Source organism: Dromiciops gliroides, chromosome 3 (assembly GCF_019393635.1).
Source record: "Dromiciops gliroides isolate mDroGli1 chromosome 3, mDroGli1.pri, whole genome shotgun sequence".
In the NCBI taxonomy this organism is placed as follows: Eukaryota; Metazoa; Chordata; class Mammalia; order Microbiotheria; family Microbiotheriidae; genus Dromiciops; species Dromiciops gliroides.
Genome location: NC_057863.1, coordinates 127,647,746 through 127,667,653, shown reverse-complemented (window position 1 = coordinate 127,667,653; position 19,908 = coordinate 127,647,746). Strand labels below are relative to the sequence as shown.

Sequence of the window (19,908 nt, the reverse complement as noted above, 5' to 3'; positions counted from 1 at the left end):
TAAATAGAATGGAAAATACCCTTGATACATTCATGCATTTTACATTGGAATCAATTTTCTGGTTTCCTTTGGACACTAAATAATAAGACATTGTAGTGATGATGGTGTTGAAAAAAAATAATGACCAAAAATATAAAGAATTAAACTCAGAGACTTAAATAGTGTCACCTTTAGTACAGAAAGCTTTCTGCCAATAAATAAAAAGATTAAACCTCACTTAATCACTCTTTGGATTGACAGGAGCATCTCAGAGGTCCAGCAAAAAGATTAAAGGGTAAAGCAATAAAAACGTGTCCAAAGGATGATAGACAGAAAAATGAAGGGTCTGGAAAATATACTATATGAAGAACAATTGCAAGGACTAAGGATGTTTAATCTGGAGTAAAGGGAAGATTGGGGCAGGAATAATAGCTATCTTCAAATATTTGAGAGGCTGTCTTGTGGGAAGAGATGTATTTTTTTTTAAATCACAACAAAAGAGAGTGATAGGACAACTGGGTGAAAAGTTATAGTAATTCAAATTCCAACTCAATATTTTGACATATTAAACATCCAAACTGTTCACTAATGCTTCACAATCTAATAAATTTGTAGTCAATGGTAGTGTTGAAGTAAAGGCTTGATGACCATGTATGAGGTGCATTATGGAGGCGACTCCTACTATGGGTGACAGATTAGACTAACTGACTTCTAAGGCCCCTTATAACTCTAGGCTTGAAGGAGCAAAGTACAGAGCTTAGCACGTTATGGTATGGGGCTGACTAAAACAGTTTTTTGTTTGTTTGTTTGTTGCAGGGCAATAAAAGTTAAGTGACTTGCCCCGGGTCACACAGCTAGTAAATTTCAAGTGTCTGAGGCTGGATTTGAACTCAGGTCCTCCTGAATCTAGGGCTGGTGTTTTATCCACTGCACCACCTAGCTGCCCCCTAAAACATTTTTTTAAATCTCCTCAAGAAATGCAGTAGTCACAAGCACAAAAGCTAGGCATGAGTCCGCATTATGTCTTTGATTAATACCATTAATACTCTTGCTCTCTAAAGCTCTAATGTTGTATTTATAGCATGGAATTCCTCAGTCTTTTCTTCTTTCTTGACACTATGGGCATACTTATTGCTGTAAACTTACTGGATAAATGAATTTTATCAAAAATAGCAAAGGCAGTATGGTATAGTTGATAGGGAACTGGCATTAGAGCCAAGAAAATCTGTGTTCAAATCTTTTCTCTGACACATACTGGCTATGTGACCCTCAGAAAGTCAATTAACCTCTAGACGACCCTCTAAAACTATCAATTCCAAGGAAGGTTCCAACCTGCGTTGCTAAAGGGAGTTCATTTCTGGAAACTTTTTTAAAAAATGATTTTACAGTTCCAGCTCCTTTCCCTATCTTACCATAAAAGTAGGACCTAATTAGAGAAGAAGATTGTAACGATCACAGGAATATAGAAATTTTTACCCAGGATTCCTCTCCATACAGTTGTCAAAACACTTGATTATACCTTGATTATAACTAGCCAGTCTATACATAGCAAAGATAGTAACTACTTAGCATGATTTAAGGGCTTTTAGGAAAGGTGTATTTGTACCCCAAGCTTCTGCCCTACTAGAATGACATAATGATCTATGTTTTCTCTATCATTGCTATTTTGAAAATTGGGGCATTGTTTCTAGAAGGTTCTTATTAATATTTATGGTCTACATGTCCAGTGCCTTTTGAACTCTTTTCTTGAAGAAAATATTTGTGATATAAAGGTGTGAGCCTTCTAAGTCTACAAACCATAATAAATGGCTTCACCACTTTGATTTCTTAAAAAAAAAAATTTCTAGTCTAATGCAAAGAGCAATACTCTAGGAGGGGAAAAATGTGGATTCTCGTTCCAGCATAGCTACTAATTTGTTATATCAAAGACTTTATTGAACTTAGAGCTAGAAGGCCTCATAAGATCATAGAGCTAGAGCTAGCAGGTACCTCAGAAGCCATATAGTTCAACATCACTTCCCCATTTTACATATGATGAAATTGAGATCCAGGGAAGATAAGTGACTTGGATTCCACAATCCCTCCAAACTGACCTTTTCTCTAATTTTCCTACAATGCCAACAATGCACCTCCCATCCCTGTGACTTTTCATTAGTTATCTCCTCCCTTGCCTGGAATATACTTCTTATATCCACCTCATAAAGTCTTTCTCTTCCTTTAAGATGCATCTTAGGTACCATTTTCTGATTGGAGCCTTTCTTGATTCCCCCAGTTGCCAGTGTCTTCCCTTCCAAACCACCTTACCACCTTATGCTTGACTACTTTGTGTGTTTGTGTATACACATGTATACGTACCTATTAACTGTATTTATGCTATATATATTTTATATGTACTTGTCATCATTAGAATGTAAGTACAATACTGAAAATTATTTTTTCATTTGTTAGTACTTATCTCCCATAGAGGCTGGCATTAAATAGACAATAAAAACATTTTGGTTGATTGATTATTGATTGCCTAAGGTCACTCATATAGTCAGCATAAAAGGTCGGTTTTGAGCCCAAGAAATCCTACTCTAGAGCCAATGCTCATCCCTCTATACCATGATGCTGCTCAGAGAGCTAATCTAAGTGCAACATGCTAATTTTACAAATGAGCAAACTGAAGCCCAGAAGGTTAAATGAAACACTCAATTTCACATAGCTAAAGACAGAGTCTGATCTAGATAAGTTTTTTCTTCATAGTAAAGTACTATTCACATGCTACCATACTTCCTCTCATTGGACAGGAAATGGGGAGGGCATTTGGGAGAATGGAAAACTCTACTTTTGTAGAGAAATTAGGAATGAAGACGTGAGCGGAGAAGACACCAAAGACAAGCTTTAAACTTCCACCCCAGACAAGCCCAATTTACACAGCCAGACAGAAGTGCTTTGGTTTAGAAATACAACTAAGTTATTAGAAAAATATTTTCCCAATGAAAAACAAACAATGAATACCTCTTTTTCTTTACAGGAGTTGTGACTGGAGCAGCAGCAGCAGTGGTGCTTGTGGTGGTGCTGGTGTTCAAAGAAACTCCAGGTAGTCTATATTTTAAAAGAAAAGGGTTTTTGTTTGTTTGTTTGTAACAACTGGAATAAAGTGAAGTGGCCAATATAAAGCAAGATATCCTTATTTCTTGTTTTTAAACCCACCCTCTCTCTCAACCCCCAACTTCTAGAAACATCAGCTACTGCCCTTGGCCTCTTCACCTACCACTGGTTTAACATTAAACATGATTGGAAATCATCACAAGGGTAGGTTGTAAAGTGGGGAGGAGAAGGGAGAGAAAGAGATTGGATAGTGCTAGGAAGACCCCCTAAATGAGCATCAACAACAAAAAATTAACGCACAAAAACAGTAAGAAGTGAACAAAGGGATAGACACAAATAACCTTAACAACTTGTTAAATTTTGTATATTAATCATAAAATTTTATTTAAAAGTAAAGTACAAAAGTTTGTATTTTCTCATATAATTTTCATGTTCTTTGTACATTAAAAGTTTTGTTGTTTTAAAGGAAAGAAGGAAAATAAATTAATACTGAGGATTAAAATTTGGTGTGACAAGTTAGTTACATATCTTCCATTCATGTATTCTGGGCAGTACCCATTTTATCTAAATGTAGGAGTGAGAACCCATTATATGGACCCATGATTTTGGAGTTCCCTTTCTATTAATAAAAGAATTGCAGGGAAGTGAAGTCAGGCAGGAAGGGCATGGTGGTAGTGGCCGGGAACATCATGCAACATAAAAGTATTAGCTGTCAAAAAGCAGTAGAAAAGGATAAGGAAGAAAGGGGAAGGGGTCATCAGTTCATAGGCTCATAGCTAGAAGAGACTTCAAAGACCATCTAGTCTAAGCCCTTCATCTTATAGATGAGGAAACTGACGGCAGGGAGGTTATGCCCAAGGTTATACAGGTAGTTAAGTATTAGAGGAAGGATTTGATAGGAGGAGAAAGTAGAGGAGGGGAAAGAGAATAGGAAAAAATAGGGAGGAGAGTAAAAGGAAAGAGAGGAGTAGAGGGGGAAGAAGAGGGGAAGGGAGAGAGAGAGAGAGAGAGAGAGAGAGAGAGAGAGAACCTAGATGTCATTCCTGAAAATGTTTATTTAAAGGTATATAAAAGAATTATATTGTGAGTCTGAAGTTAATGTAGAAGGTGAGGGTAGGCAGTACTTGAATATACATGCAGTGACCCTGGGCAAGTCACTTAACCCTCATTGACCCGCAAAAATAAGTTAAAATAGAATATACATGCAAAGAAACAAAGATATTGTGCTCTAAAATATATTTTCAGCAGAAATATACATACGGCTTTGTTGCTTCTGATGTTCTGAATGTGGACAAGCCTCTGATGGGGGAAAAACATCAAAGTTTGAGAAATAAACAAGTGGCAACAAAGAATAATTAATACCATCTGTGTTATAATCATCCATATTTTGATTGTTCAGTGTAATGACAGGTTAGAAATTCAATGAGTGGAGGAAAGAGGAAAGCACAAGTATTTAGATAAATACCAAGAGATGGCCTCCCTATCTTGGCTGTATCTTGTGAGAATCTCCAAAGAAGTCCTTTTTTTTTTCCTCCCCAAAAAAAGCTGCTTCTGTTTTTACCAAATGTCTTTATTTGCTGTGCAGCTGTGTTCAATCATTTTCCTTGGTAATGAGAATGTAAAATCTGCATTTACATGATTTTTTTGTCAATACTCTTGCTGCCAGAATGTTTTCTAGAGTAATATACATGTGGTAAACATAATGAGCTCCAGAGCTGCCCTCACTTGATTGCCAAAGACCCCACAAAGTTTTCCTTTTTCTCTGTCATGGACCTGAAATAAAGGATATTCACACCTGAGCCTTCATATATCTTCTTACTACCAGAAGCATGAGTTTTAAGAGACCTTATGGAATACATTTAGTGAAAATGGAGCTTTAAAAATTGATAGGTAAGTCTGAGAAGAGTCATGTACTTGCACCTTTACCCAAAGTTAGTAAATACTTGTACCTATTAGTTAGTCGGTTATCCAAGGTATTGGCCTTATAAGTTTTAGCAGCATCATTTCTGTCTGAAATCCTTTATGAAGAAACATAAGACAAAAGTCTTGATAAGCATTCAGTTTTCAGTGCCCCTTTCAAATTCTCTTTTGTTAGAATCATTTAAAAACATAATTCTTCCCCAATGGAATCATTTTTAAAAATTTAGTCTCTGTCCCTTTGCCTTTATGCCAGATCCCACCCCCCCCTGGCCCCCTGCTGCATCCAACCAGTTGCAAGTCTTGTTAATTTTATCTCTGATGATTCACTTATATCCATCTCCTTTTTACTTTCACAATTATGGACCTAACTCAGTCCTTCATTATCTCGAGACATGAAATAATTTGAGACTGTGCTCTATAGGAACTGAGCAAAGCTAATCCCTAATCCCTTTCCCCTCCCCAGAGTATGAGGCGGTATAAGGAGGGCACCCTTAGTTAGTTGGTTAGTTAGTAACCTAACTACCAAGTGGTAGTCTTTTCATAATTATCTTTCACTATTTCCTTTCATGCCCTTTATGGTCCAGCCAAGCTACACTATTCAGTGTTGAATAAATATTTTTCATGCTTTCCTGACTATACAATGCCTTTCTTCATGCTAGAATGCATGATCACCCTCCTCCTCTTCTATTCACCTGTTGAAATCCTTATATTTTATTTTCTTTTTTGCGAGGCAATTGGGGTTAAGTGACTTGCCCAGGGTCACATCGCTAGTAAGTGTCAAGTGTCTAAGGTCAGATTTGAACTCAGGTCCTCCTGAATCCAGGGCCAGTGCTTTATCTACTATGCCACCTAGCTGCCCCAAAATCCTTATATTTTCTAAGACCCAGTTCATATGTTACCATGCCTCAAACTGGAGTGAGCATGAAAGCATAAGTGTCTTGAATGTCACATCTGAGCAGTGAAAAAGGTTCTGGTATAAATACACTAGTAGTGGGGAGAATGGGTGGAGAAGAAGCTTCACGGAAGTGATGATGGGACTCTTCTGATCACATATATACCCCAAATGCTCTGCATATTGTATAAATTCATATCTCAGTAATAGACAATTCTAAACTCAAACTCTACCCAAGACCAAAGCAGAATTAAAAGGGACCAGGCTCAGAAAAAAATTATTTAAGGTCACTCTGTAATTCCTGAATTGGTATCTGGTAGACCACGATACCCAATTTATCCCCATCAAAGTGTTCTTCTTCCATTTCCAAAGTAAGGTCTTCTGGTCCTTGAAGAACAAACCCAGTTGCTCTATAATGACCTTTTGTGGAGTCAATTTTTTTGTAGATAAAAAAGAAACAAATGGGTCTAAGGCCAAGCTAAAACAGAAATAATTGTGACAGAACACCAGATCCTTCTAATATATTCCTATCATAAGAAAATGATATTTATGTATTCTGTAGTTTGAAAAAATACATAAATCTGAATAGTATCGTTAGGTGTGTCTTCCTGCTTTTTTGGAGAATTGTGGCACTGTGGTTATTTCCCTACCTTCCCTCCCACCCCTTAGAGAGGAAAACTGCAAAGTTCAGAATACATATGCTCTGATTTTCTAACTTTAGAATTTCAGGTTGACTCAGCAGGGCTCATACTCTTTGAGCTTTTTCATGGAAATAGCTATTACAGTAATAACTAACATTTATTTAGTGATTTAGAGTTTATAAAACACTTTTAAATTTACACTTCAAAATAATCCTGTGAGAAAGGTGTTGAAGGCATTAATTTCCCCATTTTACAGATTGGGAAAGTGAAGCAGTTACCTCTTTTCTCATCGCTCTTATTATTTCTAAGGACCACTATCTATAAAGACTCCCTTGCTCCATCTGCCTAAACAGAAATATTAATGCACTCCAGTTAGACTGGTCCAATGGAAAATAATTTGGAATTAATCCATAACCTCAAGGAATGTCCAATCTCACAGGATAAAGATAAGAGAGGGACACGATTTTAATAAAAGAAAATTTTGTAAGCTGTTCCTATCATATCCTTTGACTCAGCAATACCACAACTGGTCAGCTACCCCAAGGAGGTCAAACTAAGATTAAAAACAATGGCCAATATTTACACATCTCTTTCCTTTTGGTAGTGAGGTATAGAATGTTTTTTGTTGTTGTTGAGTTATTTCAGTTGTGTCTGATTCTTCCTGACCCCATGTGGGATTTTCTCAGCAAAGTTAAGGGAGTGGTTTGCCATTTCCTTCTCCAGCTCATTTTACATATGAGAAAACTGAAGCAAACAGGGTTAAGTAACTTGTCCAGGGTCATAGCCAGTAAATGTCTGAGGCAGGATTTGAACTCAGGTCTTCCTAACCCTAGACCCAGCACTCTATGCAATGAGTGACCCAGCTGCCCTACAGAACATTACATGAACTATTAGACTCAGTTGTGCCAGTTAATTTTAAACTTTATTTTGTTACAAGGAAAGATTGTCTTAGTGTCTATACATGGCAAGTGTGTAGGAGGACAGAGAGGGTAAGGGTAGTTATCAGAAAATGTTTATGGCATAAAAAACAAACTACCAATATACCTATTTAACTATGGGCAAGCCACTTAATTTATCTGTGCCTCAGTTCATCATCTATAAAATAAGAAGGTTACACTAGATGGCCTTTGAAGTACCTTCTAGGTCAATATGATGCTGATCAAGGTCACATTGTTCTGTTCTGTGTCTTCTTGATACTTTCCCTACAAATTGAAGCCTTTTCTTCTGCCCCTAATCTTCAATGTCTATGTATTCCTTCTTCTTTTCATGAACTTAAAGCATCCTCTTTTCCCTTCTGTGCTGGTCTCTTCTCTCCTTGACTGAGGCATATGTGCATTACTGTTCAAAGTTGGCAAAGCTAACTTCCTTTTGCAACTAGTTATCTGATTGAGCTAATTCCCATTTCTATTAACAGGGATTTATAGGTTTGTCCTCAGCTAAACTTTCTCCCAAAAGGAATCAAAGCATGTTTTCATTCTATATGATTAATACATTCACCTCCCTGCTTCCAAAGGATGACCTGTTATTATATAAATTATAGGGTACAATCTGCCAAACTGAAATATTACAAGTTTGTGGGACACTTGGAACATGGTTAAAAGAAGCTCATGTTCACAGGAGTATCTTGGACTGTCCTTTTTTAAAGTAATAAACATTTTTATTTAAGGGGTTTGGGATTCCAGTTTTTATTCCTCCTTCCCTCCCTTTCCTCTCCCCTCCCTGAGGCAGAAAACAATCAGATATAGGTTATTGTGTAAAATTATATAAAACATTACCATATTAGTCATTTTGTATAATAAAACTTGAATAAAAGAAAAAAATAAAGAAAGTGAAAAATAGCATGCTTTAGTCTATATTCCACAAATATAAGTTCTTTCTTTGGAGGTGGATAGTATGTTTCATCAGCAGTCCTTTGGGATTGTCTTGGATCATTGTACTGTTGAGAATAGTTAAGTCATTCACAGTTCTTCATCAAATAATATTGCTGTCTCTGTGCACAATATTCTCTTGGTTCTGCTCTCTTCACTATACATCAGTTCATATAAGTCTTTCCAGGCTTTTCTGAAATCATCCTGCTTGTCATTTCTTATAGCACAATAGTATTCCATAACCATCCTATCCACAGCTTGTATAGCCATTCCCCAATTGATGGGCATTCTTTTGATTTCCAATTCTTAGCAACCACAAAAAGAGCTGCTATAAATATTTTTGTACAAGTAGTTGTCTTTTTTTCTTTTGGGGCATATTCGACAGTTCTCATAGAAAATATAATTTTTAAAAAGATGAGTCTTACTAACACATGACATTGCCTTCAAGAAGCCTTCTCTGATATCACCAACCAAAAGTAATTTCTTCCTCCTCTGAATGTTAACAACACGGTTACTCTCATATGATACTTAATTAAATTTTTTCTTTTATTATAATCATGTCCCTCTCTTATCTTTATCCTGTGAGATTGGAAATTCTGTGGGATTATAAATTATGACATTTAATTTCTGTATCCTCAGAACCCATCAAGAGGGGTTTTTATACATGGTAAGCACTTGCTAAGTGTTTGAATGAGTAAGTTGATACCATTTAGTCAATTAGTTAGCACTTATCCAGTGCCTAATGTGTACCAAGCACCAGGCTAAGCACTGGAGAGTCAAAGACAAAAGACAGTCTCTCACAAATATAATGGATCACATAGTATAATGGGAAAGACAACATGAAAACTATGTACGAACAATATGTACAGGACAAACTGGAGATAACCAATAAAGGGAAGACATTAGCATTAAGGGTGAACAAACAAGGTTTCTTGTAGAAAATGGTTTTTTTTGTTGGGATTAAGCCATCCCAGTTAGAATTCAGGATGATTAGAAATTTCCCTAGCAACAAGAAAGGGTGAGGACTCTGTTTAACAGGATCCTTTCAAGTTGTCCATAAACTCCATCACTGTCCCCTACAAAGGCATTTTGGCATAAAAACTGTTGTTATCACAGATTTAGAGTAGGAAGGGAGTCAGAGGTTACCTTCTCTGAGAAACTAACTTAGTGAAGATTTGTTTGCTTAATATATATTCATGCACCTTATTAGGCAAGATAAACAAAATGACCCATCAAATAAATTTTCTTGTTTTAAGATAAATAATGAGGGCAACTTCTCCAACTCCTTCATTCAACTCTCCAGGGAGAACCACCACCCATTTAACTGCAACTAGAATGTTGGATCAAATGTTATAAGATGAAACTTAATAAGGACGAATGAAAACCTTTGAACTTAGATTTTGAAAATAATTTTTTGCAATTATAAGATGAGAGAGGCATGGTGAGACATATTAATATGCAAAGATTTGTAGATTTTAATGTGCTACAAGCTCAGTGAGTCAATAGCATGATCTTGTATAGCCCCAACAGGCCAGTGTGATCTTAGACTATATTAAGGGATGCATAATGTACAGGAGTAGGAAGGTGAGAGTCACACTGGATTCTGGCCTGACCATACTCCATCTGACATATTGTGTTTAGTTTTAGATACCAAGTTTTAGAAAGAACATCAAGTCAATTGGAGACTGCCCAGAAGGAAGTGACTGGGATGTTCAAGTGCCTAAAGAAAATGTCATATGAGAATTGACTGAAGAGACTGGATATGTTTTTTCTTGTTGTTCAGTCTTTTCAGTCATGTCTGACTCTTCATGAACCCATTTGGGATTTTCTTGCTAGAGTGGTTGGCCCTTTCTTTTTCCAGCTCATTTACAAATGAAAAATCTGAGACAAACAGGGTCAAGTGACTTGACCAGGGTCACACAACTAATCAGTGTCTGAGAGCTCAGGAAGATGAGTCTTCCTGGCTCCTGGCCCTGCACTCTATTCTACCTACCCCTTGATATTTTTATTTGATATAAAATTTAGGGAGTTGATAGCTGTCTTTAAGAATTTAAAGGGGCTGCCAAGAATATTTAGACTTGTTCTGTTTGGCCCTGAGGGCAGAAGCAGGAACAATTGATGAAAGGGGCAAAGATGCAGATTTTGGGTTATTTTTTTTTAAAATCTTCCTAACAATTAAAGCTATGCAAAATTTAAAAGAGCTTCCTTAGAAACAGTAGGATTGCACCAGCCCTGGATGTAGGAGGACCTGAGTTCAAATCTGGCCTCAGACACTTGACACTTATTAGCTGTGTGACCCCCGGGTCACTTAACCCTCACTGCCCACCCCCCTCAAAAAAATGTGGTCATGGCAGAGGAAAAGGTGTCCTGGGGGTAACTTTAAAAAAAAAAAGACGCATTCAGATAATTCTCACTAGAGCTAATCTGTTATTTATTGTCACCAGAGGTCATCTGCATTTAAGTTGACAAGGAGTCTTTTTCTTCGATGGGATGAACTGGATGGTGTCTGAGGTTGCTACTGAATTTGACATTCTGTGATTCTGCCAATCTTTGCTACTCACTGGGTGTAGTCAATAATAAAGTTCCAAATCAATCAATTAATTAACCAGTATTTACTAAGCACTAGCTAATGTCATGCACCAAACTAGCACTAGGAGTACAAATAAAAAAGGAGATAGTCCCTGCCTTCAAAGGAACTTACATGTCTATGGAGGAATACTGAAGGGCCTACTCATATTGATTCTACTGTAACGATTGGAATGACGCCACCTGCTGGAGACTTACTGTAGAAGAGTTCCGCCCATGAAGCGAAGGTTTTTGAGGGCAAGACCAGGAGTCTATTCTTTGGCGTCAGGAAGTGACATGGGCTAGTGGGAGGAGGAAGGAAGAGACTGGCACTCGGTCTCGCGCTTTTTCCTGAGGACTCCGGCGGAGAAGGGAGCTAGAAATGTGCTCTCCCTTTAATAGATAGGAATCTAGGCTTTTCATTCTCTCTTTACCAAATTCTTATTCTCCTTAATAAATGCTTAAAAGTCTAACTCTTGCTAAAGCTTATAATTTATTGGCGACCACTCATTAGATATTTTAGACAGACTAGCTAGAATTTTAGACCTTAACACTACCATGATACATTTCGAAATGTCTGACTTGTGGTCTATACGAACCTTTCATAATTGGTGTATAGGAATAGGAATAGAGACTGGACCTATGATTTCATTTGGTATAGGGTATTCCCAGTAGGGAAATTCCCTCTACCAATGCAGGCTGACAACTTCTCTACAACTCCAAGAGTCTTGGAGAGTTTCCTAAAGTACTAAGAAGTTCAATCAGCACTCTTTAGTACTTGCCCAGGGTCATATAACCAGTATGTGTTAGAGTCACAACTTGAACTCAGGTCTTCCAGCTCTGAAGCTGGCTTTCTATCCATTAGGCCATACTTCTCATTTTGTGCATCAGGTCATATTTTTCTTTTTTTATTAAAATTTTCTCATAAATTTGTTCTTAGAATTTCTCAATTAAAAGGACTTTCCTTCCTCACTCTGAGGAGGGTAAGTGAATATTTAAATATGTAAATGAATACATTTACACATAGTTTTATTATTTAAGCCCTTATAATAATCCTGTTAGGATCTTTTGTTGATTAGAAATTTATTTCCCCTCTCTTATGGATTCTAAGTTAGCACTTCACCTGTAGAATCCTGAAAAAAACCTACTAGTACCACTGTGTTGTCTTTTTGATCTTTCACTTGACAGAATAATTCAAGGCCATTCTTCTGGCATTTACCAGAAAATTTAAAAGACAGAACTCTCTAGGAAGATTTATGTCCACATCACTTGCTATAAATCCTTAAGTATTAATTGGCTCTTGGTTTTTTTTGTTTTTATCCCTAAAACTAATTGAGGAAGTCTCTCCTTTCCCCCCAATAATAACAGCATAGAGAATTTGTCCATCTGGACCCAGACATACCCATAACACCTGATATCATAGATAAGACTGTCCATATCCACTTTGTTAGCCAACCTTGAGTAAGTCAGGAGATATTTCACTTTCATGTTCTCACCTGAAAGCTGAGGTAAGAGATAATACATTGCTCCCCACCAGACACCATCCTGTGACTCTCAAAAAGGATGTATTAGAGATGGGTTTTTTCCCTAAACAAAAGGAAAAGCTGGGGAGCCATCTTTGGAGTTGTCATTCTATCCCTCCAAAGGGGACTTGGATTTGGAGAACTACAAACATCCTGATTCTATCTCCAACCCTACTGGGGCTTTGGAAAATATACTTTAGTAGATTTTTTTTTGATAAGTCTTGCAGATAGGCCTTTTCCTTTTCTCCTGAATGCAAATGCTGAGTTGTCACACAATCACTCATTTGGAGAAGCCTTTCCCACCAAATTCAAGGAGAATCTGCAACTGCAGTGATTAATTCCTAATCCAAGGATATGATGTTTATTGAGAAGAGGTGGCCGGGGAAGGGGGTTTTAGTCTAGGCAGTCACAGAGACAATGAACAGAGGTATAAAATAGTAGATTACTATGCCCTTTCCATTAGCAACGGTAATATTGTTCCCTGAACAAGGAGTGCAAAGAGAAGCAGGTTAAGTAAGGAACAGTGGAATAGATGACAAGATAGTCATGAGGGATAAGCTCTGAGGTTCCAGTGGATAGCTGAATAGAGTGAAGGATGGTCTGGAAATGGCTAGATACAGGTTTGACTTATTCACTCCCTAATCCAGGCAGTTCTATTCCAAGACAAGTCTCAAAGAGGAATAGATTAACATCTTTCCATGGGGTCCACAAGAATAGGGTGAGACTCTACCAAATGTTTTGCAAAAATCTAAGTAAATTGTGTTAGTCAATGTAGGAACCCCATCAAAAAGGAAACAAACTTAGTCTGGCATGATGGTGATGGCTTTTTATAATATATCATTTCTTCCTTTTCTACAAGATCATTAGCCATTCTTTTAATAATACATTCTAGAATTTTGCCAGTAATCCAAGTTAAGTTCACTGACCTATAACTTCCAGAGTTCTCTCTCTTTTTTTTAATTAGAGCGCTTGCCTTTTTCTTGTGCTGAAACATTTTTTCTACTTTTTATGACCTTCTTTGATTTTTAAAAGTTTTTTTAATGCTTTTGGCTTTTAAATCCAAATTGATTCTAAGTATAGATTACTCACTCCCCTACCTAGATTGTCCATGACCTTTCATAGATCATTGACCTCATCTATCCAGTTCTTACTTTACCCTTTTTATAATTTGTCTAGGCCTAGTAACTTGAATTCACCAAAGGAATGTAGTACTTTTATCTCTCTCTTCTCATCTTATGTTTTAAATCCCTGTTAGCCATTTTTTCCAGCTCAAAGATTGCCATCCTAAGCAAAGAAAACAGAAGGAAAAGAAAAGTTGAGTAGTTCTCCATCCATTTTGTCATGTTATTTTTGTCCAATGCTACCCCCAAGAAGCAGTTCTCTTTCCTTGATATTGACCACGATAGCTAAAAGGAAACAATAATCTTTTTGTTTTCCTTATGATCTCTTAGCAGCTTTTCCTCATTCTGATACTATTCTTACAGGACAATGAATTGTATTCATCTTCCCTCAACTTCTGTTGCTTTCACCTTTTATACATCTTAAAAAAGTAACTTGGTCAATAAGTCTCTTGAGCAACTATATGAAACTTTTAAAAAAAAATCCTTCCTTTTTCTCATCAAAATTTATTCATATCTTCAGAATTTCATACTGAAGCTAGGTGATACAGGGTATAGAGTACTGGACCTGGAGTTAGAAAGATCTGAGTTTAGATTTGACCTTGGATCCTTACTAGTTGTGTGACCCTAGACAAGCCACTTAACTATCTGTTTGCTTCAGCTTCCTCATCTACTTTACCTACTACTTTACAGGGTTATTGTGAAAATCAAGCAGGGTAATAATTGTAAAGTACTTAGCATAATGTCTGGCACATGAAGTAAGTACTATATAATTGTTCAGTAGTATTACTATTATTAAGAACTTTTCGTCGTCAAACATTTAACCACTAATATAGCAGAATCAGCTCTTCTTGGAATTTGAACTGACATAGTCTGGAATAGGAGTTACAAGGAACAATCACAAGTAACTTGTACCTAGGCTCTTGACCCTTCCCTGTTTATCATGACTCCCCAGAGGACAAGCAAGAAGTGATAAGAACTACTTGTACTTTCTCTATCAAACACTAGGGGGCTCTGTACCCTACCTTACCTTACTGAGCTACATGAGTTACATGAGCTTTTTTAAGCACAATGTCACCTATTCATTATACCTCAATTATTAGTGATAAAGCTTTAGGAAGAAATAAGATTAATAGATGTAATTAATAGATGTAACAATAGCTTATGGAAAATCCATAAACTTTATCATCATCACTAGTAGTTGTATAAGGCTGCAATCAATAATCATTTATTAAGCACCTATTCTGTACCAGGCACTATGCTAAGGACTGTGGATATAAAAAGAAGCAAAAGATAGTCCCTGCCCTCAAGGAGCTTAGATTCCAATAGGAGAGACAACCTGCAAACAAATATATACAAAGCAAACTATGTACAAGATAAATAGGAAATTATTAATAGAAGGACTAGAATTAAGAGGGGTTAAAAAAAGCTTTCTGTTGAAGGTAGGATTTTAGTTGAGACTTAAAGGAAACCAGATAGGTCAGTGATCAGAACAGAGGAGGGAAAGAATCCCAGCCATGGGAGACAGACAGAGAGAATGCCCAATCTTGATCATGAAACAGCCTGGTGAGGTAGCCAGTGTCATTAGATTGAAGAGTATATATCAGGAACTAAGGTGGAAGAAAACTGAAAAGGTAGGATATATAAAGTGCTTTGAATGCCAGAGAATCTTAAAATATATTTGCTCCTGGAGGCAATAGGAAGCCCTTGGAGTTTGAGGGGAGAGGGGAAAGGTGATATGATCAGACCTGTGATTTAGTAAAATCACTTTCTTTACCCTTTATTATCTCATTTGAGCTTCACAACAACCATCTATTATAAGCACTGTTTTACCCCCATTTTACAGATTAGGAAACTGAGGCTGAGAGAGGTGACTTCACAGGATCCCATAGCTAGAAAGTATCTGAGGCAAGGTCTGCCTGGCCCCAAGTCCAGAACTAGAATGAATTATATTCTAAACACATTGTACATGGTTTAAAGCAACTTACCTGTCTAAAGTATCATCAGATCTGTACCGAGTAATTGTCACTTTCTGCTCATCCCTTTCATTTTTGCTCCTATTGCCAAAAGAATACATCCAAAAATTAATAAAATAAAAATGATTCAAAAACTGTCATGCATTTGGGGAAAAAACTGCTGTGTTGATAGATAAGAGATACACATATTAACATAAATTATATTTGGGGAAAACAAACCTACTTGGGTGCTAACTCAAACATCCATTAAGTTGTAAACCACTTTCTCCTTATCCATTTCACTGTCATCTGCTGACCTCAAGGACATTCAAATTTTCTTCAATCATTTTAGTATTTGGCTCCTCCTCTTTTCCTTCAATTCCTCCCTTACCATCAATCTCCTTCCTCAGGAATTAAAATATACTTGGTGATTTACATTTTGGCAATCATCCTTTAGCATCTATCTCCTAAGTTCCAAGGGCTGCCATTTCAAAACCCATTTCAGTTGCCCATCAACAAATAATAACAATAATAGCTAATGTTTCTGTAATGCTTCAAGGTTTGCAAAGGGTTTTACATGGATTATCTCATTCGATCATCACAATAATCCTATAAAATAGGTGTATTATTAACCCATTTTATAGTTGAAGAAACTGAGGCTCAGAGAGGTTGATTGGTCCATAGAGACAAAGCTAGGGGAAATGAGCTAGTAGGTATTTGAAGTCAGATGCTCTGATTTGGAATTTGAGAGTAGGCAAGCACCTAAACATAAAAGGAATCTTCAATGTAAAATATTTGAAAAATGTCCATTCATCTTCTGCTGGGTGGGATCCACTTCCTATCAAATCACCCACTGCACTTTTGGATGACTCCAACTCTTGATTTTTCCTGACATTAAATCTAACTGAAAGTTCTACACATTGCTACTGGTTCTGCTCTCCAGGGCCAAGCAGAATAAATTTAACCCCTCCTTCATGATATCCCTTCAAATACTTGAAGATGGCTATCATGTTCCCCCCTCCAACACACACATACACACAGCCCCAAAATCTTCTCCAAGCTTAAATATGCTCCAGAGCCTTCAACCAAACTTAAGACTTGGATGCAAGGACTTGCACCATTTTGGTTGCTGTCTTCCAGAAAATCTCCAGCTTATCAACATTCAGATTCAATGTTCTATCCATAATGCCATCTTATCATCCTTTAGAAGCAGGGGTGTATTGGTAAATGTTTAGTATGCAGCGTTTCCCACCCCCCCAAAAACCCCTTTCATTTTTAATCTACCTTATTAATATTTTCCATCATTCTCTCAAGTTGACAACCAACAAAACAACGAATCAAGCCCTGATTTGTAGCATTTGCTGATTTCTGAGGTGGAAATGCTTACACTGAAAACTTAACAATTTGATTTTGTTTTTGTTTTCACATCAAACTGCAAATCTGTTACGTACAACTTGCTATTCCTTTTCAATATATAATAAAGTTATCATGTAAATTTCTTTTTTCCTTTTTTTTTCTTTTCTCCTCTTCCCATCCTAGAGATGGCTACCATTAGGCACAAATACGTGTATATGTATTTATGTATACACACACATATAAATATATGTAAATTATCCTATACATACTTCTATTTATCAGTTCTTTCAAACTAGCTCTAGCACACTCCTGGGCTGGATCCTGGGCTGAACACCATCTCCCATTCTTCTATCTTTCCCATTCCCTAACAAATAAAGTCTGTTGCAAATTTTTTTCACTCTCCTCTATGATCTATGATGTTCTAAAGTGGGAGGAGAGATTACCGATTGATACTGGGGTGGTGGGAGTCCAGATAGGATTTTGAAGAGAGTGAAGGGAACAATGAAAGAAATCAAGTACAAACTCTTATTTTAAAAATGAGGAAACTGAGCTCCAGAGCGGTTAAGTGATTTTCCTGAGCTTACAATTAGTAAGATGCAGAACCAGGTTTCAAACCCCATTCTTCTAACGCCAAATCCAGGGCTTTTCTTCTTTCCTGCTGTTTCCCTAGACATGAGTACTTTCAACTTCACTCTCCATGCCTCTCCTATTTTTATCCGTCCCTTTCTCCTCTCATATAAAAAAATAACATGACTCTTTCCCAAAGTGAACCTCTCCACATGCACCCTTGATTCCACCCACTTTTTAAGCCTCTATACATCAAGCATTACTTTTTTTTCTAGCACCCTCCCATTCTCCTTTCCTTATTCCTTCTCCCCATCCATATAAAATTATACTCGTCTTCATCATAAAGAAAAAAAATAGATTTTCCCCCTATTTGTTATTATCCCTTCAAACTACCATTTCACTTCTATCTCCTTTATCATCGAACTTTCAAAAATGTACATAGATACAGTATGTATACTGCTACTGCCTGACCATCGGCTTCAGGCCCTGTCATTTTAATGATATTGTTTTCTCCAAGGTTACCAATTTCTTCCCACTCACCAAATTAGTTAGGCTCTTTAGTCTTCATCTTCTTTGATTGTTCTGTAACATTTGACACTGTTTATTATAGCCTTCCATATACTTATTCTTTCCTTGGTTTTCATTTCTCTGTAGTACTGTGAATTTCCTACTTCTTTGACCACTTCTCTCTTTCTTTCATTGGTTCCTCTCCTTCCTCCAACTCCCTTAGATGATGGAGCTCCCCTAAAGCTCTGGCCTTCTCTTCTCTCTCCATGCTCTCTTTCTTGGCAATCTAACCCATTCCCATCACTTCAACCACATGAAGACAACTGTTAAACTTTCATCTCCACTCCTAAGGTCTCTAATGAGTCATAAGACCTATGTTTCTAGGGGCAGCTAGGTGGCGCAGTGGATAGAGCAGCAGCCCTGGAGTCAGGAGGAACTGAGTTAAAATTCGGCCTCAGACAATTAACACTTACTAGTGGTGTGACCCTAGGCAAGTCACTTAACCCTAATTGCCTCACTAAAAAAAGAAAGAAAGAAAGAAAGAAAGAAAGAAAGAAAGAAAGAAAGAAAGAAAGAAAGAAAGAAAGAAAGAAAGAAAGAAAGAAAAGAAAAGAAAGACCTATGTTTCTAGCTCCTTGCCAAATATCTCAGCCAGAATGTCCCATAATCACCTCAAATACAACATATCCAAAGCATAATTCATCATCTACCCTTCTCTCCCAAACCTCTTCCTCCTCTTGACTTCCCCATTCTTTTCACAACTACCTAGGCTTGAAAACTTTGACTCACATTTGACTCTTTCCTCTCACTAATCCCTCAGTTCAATCATTTACCAAGTCCTCTTTAACATACCCTTCATTTATACCCTCCTTTCTAAAAGCAGTAATTCACACTTAAGAGTGGTTTGAGGTATACCAAGTGCTTTCTTCACAACAGCCCTGGCAGGCAGGTAGCCTAAGTATCATTATTCCCATGGTTACCAGGGACTGACATTTGTTCAGACCCCATCAGCTTGAAAAACTGATGTAATTTTCCCTGCAGACAGTATGAGAGCCAGCTTTCTTTCTTTCTTTTTTTTTTTTTTTGTTTTATTTGTGGGGCAATGGGGGTTAAGTGACTTGCCCAAGGTCATACAGCTAAGTGTCAAGTGTCTGAGGCCAGATTTGAACTCAGGTACTCCTGAATCCAGGGCCAGTGCTTTATCCACTGTGCCACCTAGCTGCCCCGAGAGCCTGCTTCTTGAAAGAGGACCTGGTGATGTAGGATGGAAGTGCCTTGAAGAGACTGTTCAACATTCATAGACATTCTATAACTGGTTGCAGTGGAGTAACCATGTGTTGAAGAGGTGGCTCTTTGATTGATTGGTTATGGAGTTATACAGGAAATCCTATCAGCTTTAATTACTTCCTCTTTGTTTCATTCAATAATTCTACTCAAGGCATCCAGTGAGAGATCATAATTGTAAGGAGAGATATCTTAGTGCTTTTTTCCCTTTGAGGCCAAGTGGTCCTATGAAAAGACCTTGATTCTTGACCTTGGTGTTTGTTTTTTGCCACTCTAGATGAAGGAAGTATAACCTCCATAACCTTGTGAATGGCAAAAGGTCCAAAGATTATGTTGGAATCCCAGTATTACAGCGTATGGTTATGTAGCCAACCCAGCATCAACGTCCTGAGAAGTAAGGTGCAGCTTTTGGGAGTGATCTTCTGCATTCAGGTCAGCAGTAGTAGAGATAAGAACTTAATGAAATCTAGGTTTGAATTTGGTGGTACTAATGCTATGTAGGAAATGAGCTGAGTTTTCAACCTTCTCTTCCCCCTAGAGAGAAGGTATAGGGGAAAGTATGCCCCTAGATGTTGGGAGAAATATTTGTACTTTATTCTTGCTAGGTATTCACTTTTTTTGTGTGTGTGAGACAATTGGG

At 37.3% G+C, this 19,908-nt stretch overlaps 1 protein-coding gene across 1 annotated transcript in view; it reads right to left on the bottom strand.

The window, feature by feature from the left end:
* SCEL (sciellin) overlaps nucleotides 1-19,908 on the bottom strand; it is a 132,332-nt gene that overhangs the window by 94,928 nt on the left and 17,496 nt on the right. Inside the window, exons 4-7 of the mRNA XM_043996635.1 lie at nucleotides 15,588-15,656; nucleotides 5,022-5,090; nucleotides 4,333-4,371; nucleotides 2,980-3,066 (exon numbers count right to left, since the gene is read on the bottom strand). Coding sequence (XP_043852570.1) covers nucleotides 2,980-3,066; nucleotides 4,333-4,371; nucleotides 5,022-5,090; nucleotides 15,588-15,656 — 264 coding nt within the window. The remainder of the gene's footprint in view (nucleotides 1-2,979; nucleotides 3,067-4,332; nucleotides 4,372-5,021; nucleotides 5,091-15,587; nucleotides 15,657-19,908) is intronic.